Genomic DNA, 9,931 nt, shown 5'->3' on the forward strand with positions numbered 1-9,931 from the left:
CCCCACCCCCAGGCACTTGTCTGCCCCATCCCCAGGCTCTTATCTGCCCCATCCCCAGGCTCTTGTCTGCCCCATCCCCAGGCACTTGTCTGCCCCATCCCCAGGCTCTTGTCTGCCCCATCCCCAGGCACTTGTCTGCCCCATCCCCAGGCTCTTGTCTGCCCCACCCCCAGGCACTTGTCTGCCCCACCCTCAGGCACTTGTCTGCCCCACCCCCAGGCACTTGACTGCCCCACCCCCAGGCTCTTGTCTGCCCCACCCTCAGGCACTTGTCTGCCCCACCCTCAGGCTCTTGTCTGCCCCATCCCCAGCCTCTTGTCTGCCCCACCCCCAGGCTCTTGTCTGCCCCACCCCCAGGCTCTTGTCTGCCCCATCCCCAGGCTCTTATCTGCCCCACCCCCAGGCTCTTGTCTCCCCCACCCCCAGGCTCTTGTCTGCCCCACCCCCAGGCTCTTGTCTGCCCCCACCCCCAGGCTCTTGTCTGCCCCACCCCCAGGCTCTTGTCTCCCCCACCCCCAGGCACTTGTCTGCCCCACCCCCAGGCACTTGACTGCCCCACCCTCAGGCACTTGTCTGCCCCACCCCCAGGCACTTGACTGCCCCACCCTCAGGCACTTGTCTGCCCCACCCTCAGGCACTTGTCTGCCCCACCCCCAGGCTCTTGTCTGCCCCACCCCCAGGCTCTTGTCTGCCCCACCCCCAGGCACTTGTCTGCCCCACCCCCAGGCACTTGTCTGCCCCACCCCCAGGCACTTGTCTGCCCCACCCCCAGGCTCTTGTCTGCCCCACCCCCAGGCTCTTGTCTGCCCCACCCCCAGGCTCTTGTCTGCCCCACCCCCAGGCTCTTGTCTGCCCCCACCCCCAGGCTCTTGTCTGCCCCACCCCCAGGCACTTGTCTGCCCCACCCCCAGGCACTTGTCTGCCCCACCCTCAGGCACTTGTCTGCCCCATCCCCAGGCACTTGTCTGCCCCCACCCCCAGGCTCTTGTCTGCCCCTCCCCCAGGCACTTGTCTGCCCCACCCCCAGGCACTTGTCTGCCCCACCCTCAGGCACTTGTCTGCCCCACCCTCAGGCACTTGTCTGCCCCACCCTCAGGCTCTTGTCTGCCCCACCCCCAGGCACTTGTCTGCCCCACCCCCAGGCACTTGTCTGCCCCACCCCCAGGCACTTGTCTGCCCCACCCCCAGGCACTTGTCTGCCCCACCCCCAGGCACTTGTCTGCCCCACCCCCAGGCTCTTGTCTGCCCCACCCCCAGGCTCTTGTCTGCCCCACCCCCAGGCACTTGTCTGCCCCACCCCCAGGCTCTTGTCTGCCCCACCCCCAGGCTCTTGTCTGCCCCACCCTCAGGCACTTGTCTGCCCCACCCCCAGGCTCTTGTCTGCCCCACCCCCAGGCACTTGACTGCCCCACCCCCAGGCACTTGTCTGCCCACCCTCAGGCACTTGTCTGCCCCATCCCCAGGCACTTGTCTGCCCCACCCCCAGGCTCTTGTCTCCCCCACCCCCAGGCACTTGTCTGCCCCACCCCCAGGCACTTGACTGCCCCACCCTCAGGCACTTGTCTGCCCCACCCTCAGGCACTTGTCTGCCCCACCCCCAGGCTCTTGTCTGCCCCACCCCCAGGCACTTGTCTACCCCACCCCCAGGCTCTTGTCTGCCCCACCCCCAGGCTCTTGTCTGCCCCACCCCCAGGCTCTTGTCTGCCCCATCCCCAGGCTCTTGTCTGCCCCACCCCCAGGCTCTTGTCTGCCCCACCCCCAGGCTCTTGTCTCCCCCACCCCCAGGCACTTGTCTGCCCCACCCCCAGGCACTTGTCTGCCCCACCCCCAGGCACTTGACTGCCCCACCCTCAGGCACTTGTCTGCCCCACCCTCAGGCACTTGTCTGCCCCATCCCCAGGCACTTGTCTGCCCCACCCCCAGGCTCTTGTCTGCCCCTCCCCCAGGCACTTGTCTGCCCCACCCCCAGGCACTTGTCTGCCCCACCCTCAGGCACTTGTCTGCCCCACCCCCAGGCACTTGTCTGCCCCACCCCCAGGCTCTTGTCTGCCCCACCCCCAGGCTCTTGTCTGCCCCATCCCCAGGCACTTGTCTGCCCCATCCCCAGGCTCTTGTCTGCCCCACCCCCAGGCACTTGTCTGCCCCACCCTCAGGCACTTGTCTGCCCCACCCCCAGGCACTTGACTGCCCCACCCCCAGGCTCTTGTCTGCCCCACCCTCAGGCACTTGTCTGCCCCATCCTCAGGCTCTTGTCTGCCCCATCCCCAGCCTCTTGTCTGCCCCACCCCCAGGCTCTTGTCTGCCCCACCCCCAGGCTCTTGTCTGCCCCATCCCCAGGCTCTTATCTGCCCCACCCCCAGGCTCTTGTCTCCCCCACCCCCAGGCTCTTGTCTGCCCCACCCCCAGGCTCTTGTCTGCCCCACCCCCAGGCTCTTGTCTGCCCCACCCCCAGGCTCTTGTCTCCCCCACCCCCAGGCACTTGTCTGCCCCACCCCCAGGCACTTGACTGCCCCACCCTCAGGCACTTGTCTGCCCCACCCCCAGGCACTTGACTGCCCCACCCTCAGGCACTTGTCTGCCCCACCCTCAGGCACTTGTCTGCCCCACCCCCAGGCTCTTGTCTGCCCCACCCCCAGGCTCTTGTCTGCCCCACCCCCAGGCACTTGTCTGCCCCACCCCCAGGCACTTGTCTGCCCCACCCCCAGGCACTTGTCTGCCCCACCCCCAGGCTCTTGTCTGCCCCACCCCCAGGCTCTTGTCTGCCCCACCCCCAGGCTCTTGTCTGCCCCACCCCCAGGCTCTTGTCTGCCCCACCCCCAGGCTCTTGTCTGCCCCACCCCCAGGCACTTGTCTGCCCCACCCCCAGGCACTTGTCTGCCCCACCCTCAGGCACTTGTCTGCCCCATCCCCAGGCACTTGTCTGCCCCACCCCCAGGCTCTTGTCTGCCCCTCCCCCAGGCACTTGTCTGCCCCACCCCCAGGCACTTGTCTGCCCCACCCTCAGGCACTTGTCTGCCCCACCCTCAGGCACTTGTCTGCCCCACCCTCAGGCTCTTGTCTGCCCCACCCCCAGGCACTTGTCTGCCCCACCCCCAGGCACTTGTCTGCCCCACCCCCAGGCACTTGTCTGCCCCACCCCCAGGCACTTGTCTGCCCCACCCCCAGGCACTTGTCTGCCCCACCCCCAGGCTCTTGTCTGCCCCACCCCCAGGCTCTTGTCTGCCCCACCCCCAGGCTCTTGTCTGCCCCACCCTCAGGCACTTGTCTGCCCCTCCCCCAGGCACTTGTCTGCCCCACCCCCAGGCTCTTGTCTGCCCCATCCCCAGGCTCTTGTCTGCCCCACCCCCAGGCTCTTGTCTGCCCCATCCCCAGGCTCTTGTCTGCCCCACCCCCAGGCTCTTGTCTGCCCCACCCCCAGGCTCTTGTCTGCCCCACCCCCAGGCTCTTGTCTGCCCCACCCCCAGGCACTTGTCTGCCCCTCCCCCAGGCACTTGTCTGCCCCACCCCCAGGCTCTTGTCTGCCCCATCCCCAGGCTCTTGTCTGCCCCACCCCCAGGCTCTTGTCTGCCCCACCCCCAGGCTCTTGTCTGCCCCACCCCCAGGCTCTTGTCTGCCCCACCCCCAGGCTCTTGTCTGCCCCACCCCCAGGCTCTTGTCTGCCCCTCCCCCAGGCTCTTGTCTGCCCCTCCCCCAGGCTCTTGTCTGCCCCTCCCCCAGGCTCTTGTCTGCCCCACCCCCAGGCTCTTGTCTGCCCCTCCCCCAGGCTCTTGTCTGCCCCATCCCTAGGCACTTGTCTGCCCCACCCCCAGGCTCTTGTCTCCCCCTCCCCCAGGCTCTTGTCTGCCCCTCCCCCAGGCTCTTGTCTGCCCCACCCCCAGGCTCTTGTCTGCCCCTCCCCCAGGCTCTTGTCTGCCCCATCCCTAGGCACTTGTCTGCCCCATCCCTAGGCACTTGTCTGCCCCATCCCCAGGCTCTTGTCTACCCCATCCCCAGGCTCTTGTCTTTAGACCTGGGTTTGATCCCCAGAACCACCATGGTGGAAGAAAAGAACTGACTGACTCCCCAAACTTTCCTCTGACCTCTTCCCCCTTCTTCCTCCGCACCCAAGAGGCAGAGGCAGGTAGGTCTCTAAGTTCAAGGCCAGCCTGGTCTACAGAGTGAGTTCTAGGACAGCCAGAGAAACCCTGTCTCAAAAATTAAAAACAACAACAACAACAACAAAATTAATTGAAGTTTTAAAGTAAGTCTTTGATAAGCACATAGACATAGGGTAGAGGTTTTGATATTGATCTAAACTGCTTGGCACTGAGTTAAGCTGGACCGTTTCTTGTTTGTAGGGAGCAGCTGCAGAGGACGGCTGATTAAAGCGAGGGGACCAGATCTCAGCTGTCAGTGGTGAGCCCCTAAAGAAGTTACTCAAGAGCAAGCAGCAGAGGGACTGTGGCCGGGACTGCGCTGTGGTGAGCCGCAGTTCCTATCATGACATAGACTCTGAGGAGGATATGACGGAATGCTGTGGCTTCTGGTGTGGATAAAACTCGGCACATCACTGGCTCGGACTCTGTTTGCAGAGACTGGAGGTGAAGTCTCTGCTTCCTATGTGCACCCCTACTCCCACAGAGGTTTAACTGCAAGCTCCTGTGATCCCACCTAATGCGTGGAAACAGAGGCTTAGCTTGTCGTTTTAACTCGAGATTTACTTATGCTAATTTGTCTCTTCAAATAAGCCGGAACACATTAGCAGCGTACTTACCTTCCTCACAACGAACTACTCACACGCTGCCGCTGGGAATTACTGCGGACTGTTGCGTGTGACTCATAGCCCATCTCAGGCTCACTGCTTAGCAAGTGGGCTGCGACCTCCGCGCGCGCGAGGAGCCCTCAGAGTGCTGAGTTCTAGCCACACTCGCTCACACTGCTGGGCAGCTCCCCTAGGGACAGGCATCTTAGCAGGTCAGTGTTGCCCATTCCCCATCCCTGTAGGCTGCAGGGGAGGAGGTGGAACCTTGGGAGCACACCACACAGTAGAGGTAAGTGAATTTGAGTGGCCTCAGCCTTCTTCAAAGTGAGTGGCAAGTCTGGCTCGCCTTTGCTTTACTTCCATGCTAGCTGCACAGTGGCTCGGCCTGCAGCAGCTCTGGGCAGCACTAGACCGTCAAGTAACTGAGCAAATGGCCTGGGAGTGGGAAAGGGAAGTGCCTCGCTTGCTTTTCCCAGTCTCCGCCTCCTGCTGCCTGGAGCGCTGCAGTGAAGAAAGCGCAAGAGCACTTGCAGAGTGAAGTGTGCTGGAAAGGGACAAAGCTGAGCACCGCGCACTGTAGAGTCCTCTGTTGACAACAAAGGCAGGGTGAGAACCGGGTCAGCAATAGACGCAGCACCCCCATTATTTAACTATAACTTGATGCTGCAAATTGTTCAGTAATTACCAGAATTTAACAGGCCCTAATTTAAAGTGTTACTTAATTAGGGGAGATTTTTAACTGACATTACCTTTGAGAAGATGTAATCACAAAGTGCATTGACTCTTGCTGAGATTTTTTTTTTTTTTTTTTTGGTGGCTGATCTAAAATGCAGAATGACTCAAATTTATGTTGACAGTGTATTTCAATGACTGGTATTAAGTTTTTTGATATTCTATAGGGTTTTGGATTTTCTGATGTATCCAGGGTACATGGTTTTGTTAGGATCTCATCTCCCAGTTCACGAGAAGCCACCAACCTCAGTGTTCTGTGTGAATGGCACCTGCACAAACACCTCAAGCCCAGGTACCAAGTGAAGCCCAAATGAAATGCACCTTAAGAGATAATGCTTAAGTGTTAATGCTTTTCAAGTATGATTCTGCTTAATTTTGATGGAATGACATTAAATACCCATTTTGAAATAATGTGTTGTTGTTGTGTCTTTCTTTACACATCATCCTTTTAGGGAATGCTATTGGAAGTCTGTTAATGAAGTGATTGTGATACTTTATACATCACGCTCCTCAGGGACCCTGCCTCTTTCCACAGGACTAGAAACTGCTGTGCCAAAAGAGCTTTGATGTCGCTGGTGTGGTGGTGCACACCTTTAATCCCAGCACTCAGGAGGCAGAGGTAGGCGGATCACTGTGAATTTGAGGCCAGTCTGGTCTACAAAGCGAGTCCAGGACAGCCACGGCTATACAGAGAAGCCCTGTCTCCACAAAACAAAACAAAAACAACAACAAAAAGAATGCAGTAATTTGCAAAGGTAGTTTTCTTAAAAGTACATATATATATATATTATATATATATATTGGCCATTTAACTCTAGAATTAATATCGTTAATTGGAGTTAGCCCAGGATGTATTTCTAAAGGTTCTAAGTCAAGGCAGCTGCCCAATGAGCAGGCAAAGACATGGTAGGTAGTTTACACATTTGATCTCTGCATCTAATTTTACTTTGTGCTTTAGTTCAGCTTTTACAATGTCCTCCATATTGTAATATGGGAATCTCAGCGGAGGATGTAGCTCATTTGGTACAGGGCCCTCTTCTGACTCCTTAAGGTACTGCATGTACCTGAACTATATTTTAAAATAACAAAAATTACAATCTTTTAAAGACGGCTTATTTATATGTCTTATGTGTGTGTTTGCCTGCATGGGTTTATATGTGCCACACAGATGTAAGAGCCTGAGCGGGCCAGCGTAGAACCTCAGATCTCTGAGACCTGAAGTCGTGAGCCACCATGTGGGTGCTTTAGGCAGCTCACCTGCCTCCAAAATTAAAATCTTGTATTTGGTTGTTGTTGTTGTCGTTGGATTTTTTGTTTTTGTTTTTTTTTTTTTTTTTTTGGTGTCTTTCAAGACAGGCTTTTTCTGTGTAGCCCTGGCTGTTTTGGAATTCCCTCTGTAGACCAGGCTGGCCTCAAACTCAGAGATCCACCTGCTTCTGTGCTTTAGAGCTGGGATTGATGTCATATGCATCATATGCCTAAAAATATAATGGCCTAAAAAATGTTTTTGTCTTGTTTTCTTTAAGACACGGTTTCTCTGTGTAGCCCTGGCTGTCCTAGAACTCGCTCTGTAGACCAGGTTGGCCTCTCACAAAGATCTGCCTGCCTCTGCCTCCGGAGTGCTGTGATTAAAGGTTGCTCCATCACCTTTCAGCCCTAAAAACAAAAACAAATCTTTTATTTTTTTAAGAGTCTGCTGCCTTTGCTTACAGGAATGTTCCCCTACCTTCCCTCAAGAACGGCTTTACCCTGCCTGTTGTAGTCCTGCCCTATGCACCTCTGTAACCACCTGTCCAAAGTCCTAGCCGTCCTTCCAAGACCAGAGCCTCACACCCCACCAAGGAGAACAAGAACGCGGCCATTTAAAAGGCAGCGAAATGGGACTCTGGGAGAAGCCCACAATTTCTTCCCAGCGCCTTTCTCCAGCTGCTGAAAACCTGTATTTCAGATGCCCTTTAATAAACCTCAGTTCTGCTTCATATTGGCTCCTCTTCCTGAGCTCTTTTCTGCCGCACACCGAGGGTAGAGTTTTACCTGAGTCACAGTATAAGGAATAAGGGAACTCGGGCTGCTGAAACCGAGAGCTCCCGGCAAGGAAGGCCACACTGCTTGAGCACACGCTAGGCATGAATGAAATCCACCCTGCTAAACTTGCTGTATCTTCTGATAACCCCTGCTGCGGGGCTTCAGAGTACAGAAGCCTCGATACCGCAGGTGGCCACGTGGTGGCGCAAGAGACACCGTGAGCATGAGGCGTTTGACCAGCGCTCCAAGCAGGTGAGCCAGGGGTCTGGCAGAAAATGCGTCTGCAAGGAGGGCTTTCATGACTTTCCTGAATGTCAGCCTCACATCGAACCAGGCTCTCGACAGACAGCACAGGAAGGAATACATCCTTCGAAATTGGTGTTTAGTCTCCAAGACGAGGTTCCATTGCCGTCCAGGTCTTCCCTTCCCATTAACCAGCTGGAGCAGTTGCCCATGACACTGCAATAATACATGATGTGCATTCTTGGGGGCTTGGGGCCCCCTCCTCTTCTCTCTACTTCCGGGGTAGGCACGGTTGGGGAGCCTTGTTGCTAGGACTTACTTTTTGTATGTACGCTTTCTAAATGCTATTGAGAATGAACGTAATACTTGCAAGTTGAACCGTTAATAAAACTGGCCTTTGCTGAAGATGTAACTGGGTCGGTAGCTTCACATGCACAAAGCTCTGCACTCCTTCGCTGGCATAAACTAGGCATGGTGCACATGCCTGTCATCTGAGCATTCAGGACACAGGAAGGTCAGGAGTTCAAAGTCATCCTAAGCTACATAGCAAATGGGACTATGTAACATGTAAATGTATGTAATATGTGTGTGATGGATAATATATAAACAAACATGAAACTGTTTATACATAAAACCCGCAGGTAAGATGCAGTAAGGTTTTTCTCCTATCTGCAATGGGCGTTAAGGCTGACTATATTAGATTTAAGAGTTATGCAGGGCTGCTTTCCCAGAGGACTGAGCCACAGCAGCCCCTATGGCTGTCTCTCCCCTTCGGCCACCACAGGAGGCTGGGACCCACCATGCTCCCTCCCTCTGTAGCCAGACAGAGCCTAACTTAGGCCTTGGCCACACTAAGAGCCTCCACTGGAAAACCAAAGTAGGCTCAGAAGTTAGGGACTGAATGAGACATGTTTCCAGGGTAGATATGGTGGCTCACACCATAACCCAGCACTTAGGAGACAGAGGCTAGAGAATTACTGAAAACTGAGGCCAACTTGTTTCAAGCCAGCCAGAACCGCACAGTGAGATCCTGTCTCAAAAAACCAAGCACACACCCAGGCGGTGGTGGTGGTGGTGCATGCCTTTAATCCCAGCACTGGGAATCACTGTGAACTTGATTGAAGCCAGCCTGGTCTAGAAAGAGACTCCAGGACAGCCAAGGCTACACAGAGAACCCCTGTCTCAAAAAAATAAAACAAACTAACTAACTAAAACAAAAACCCAAATACTCATATACATAAAAATGACTACATCTTCAAAAAGTGAATTTTGCAGGTACATCAATAGAAGTGGAAAATAGGGACTGGAGAGATGGCTTGGAGGTTTAGAACACTGGCTCCTCTTACAGAGGTCCTGAGTTCAATTCTCAGCAACCACATGGTAGCTCACAACCATCTACAATGAGATCTGGTGCCCTCTTCTGGCCTGTAGGTGTACATGCAGGCAGAGCACTGTATACACAATAATAAATACTTTTTTTTCTTTACTTATTATTTTTTATTTATTGCATATGAGTGCTTTATCTGCAGAAGATGGTATCAGATTGCATTATAGATGGCTGTGAGCCACCATGTGGTTGCTGGGAATTGAACTCAGGACCTCTAGAAGAGCAGGCAGCGCTCTTAACCTCTGAGCCATCTCTCCAGCTCTATAAATACTTCTTTTTAAAGTGGAAAGTAAGAAGTGGAAAGTAAGATCTGGTGCCCTCTTATGGTGTGCAGGCACACATGCTGTATAAATAACAAATAAATCTGTTTTTTAAAAATGTTGGGTTTGTTGGGGTTTTTTGTTTTGTTTTGTTTTGGTTTGGTTTGGTTTGGTTTTGCCCGGAACACTGACTGCTCTTAACTACTGTGCCACCTCTCCATTTCCCAGAGGTTTTTTTTTTTTTTGGGGGGGGGGGGTTGGTTTTGTTTTTGTTTTTTCCAGACTTTTTTTTTTTTTTAGTTTCTCAGTGTAATAGCCCTGGCTGCCCTGGAGCTTGCTCTGTAGAGCAGGCTGGCCTCAGACTCACAGAGATCTGCCTGCCCCTGCCTCCTGAGTGCTGGGATTAAAGACCCATGCGCCACCACGGCCTGACCCCAGTTTTTTTGCTTTTTATTTATTTATTTATTTGGTTTGGTTGAAATGATAAGTAGACAGAAGCCCTTACAGCTTCATGAGGTCTGCCAGTTCTTAGAACCCTTGTGT

The 9,931-nt window shown here is 54.7% G+C and overlaps 1 protein-coding gene across 3 annotated transcripts in view; it reads left to right on the forward strand.

The window, feature by feature from the left end:
• Positions 1-5,884, forward strand: part of PATJ (PATJ crumbs cell polarity complex component) — a 324,218-nt gene extending 318,334 nt beyond the window's left edge. For all 3 annotated transcript variants that reach the window (XM_084769227.1, XM_084769228.1, XM_084769229.1), the window contains one exon: positions 4,338-5,884. In XM_084769227.1, coding sequence (XP_084625353.1) covers positions 4,338-4,365 — 28 coding nt within the window. In that variant the 3' untranslated portion in view covers positions 4,366-5,884. The remainder of the gene's footprint in view (positions 1-4,337) is intronic.
• The last annotated feature ends 4,047 nt before the right edge of the window (positions 5,885-9,931 follow it).

The sequence above is a fragment of the Acomys minous genome (assembly GCF_964271855.1).
Source record: "Acomys minous genome assembly, chromosome: 1".
NCBI lineage: Eukaryota > Metazoa > Chordata > Mammalia > Rodentia > Muridae > Acomys > Acomys minous.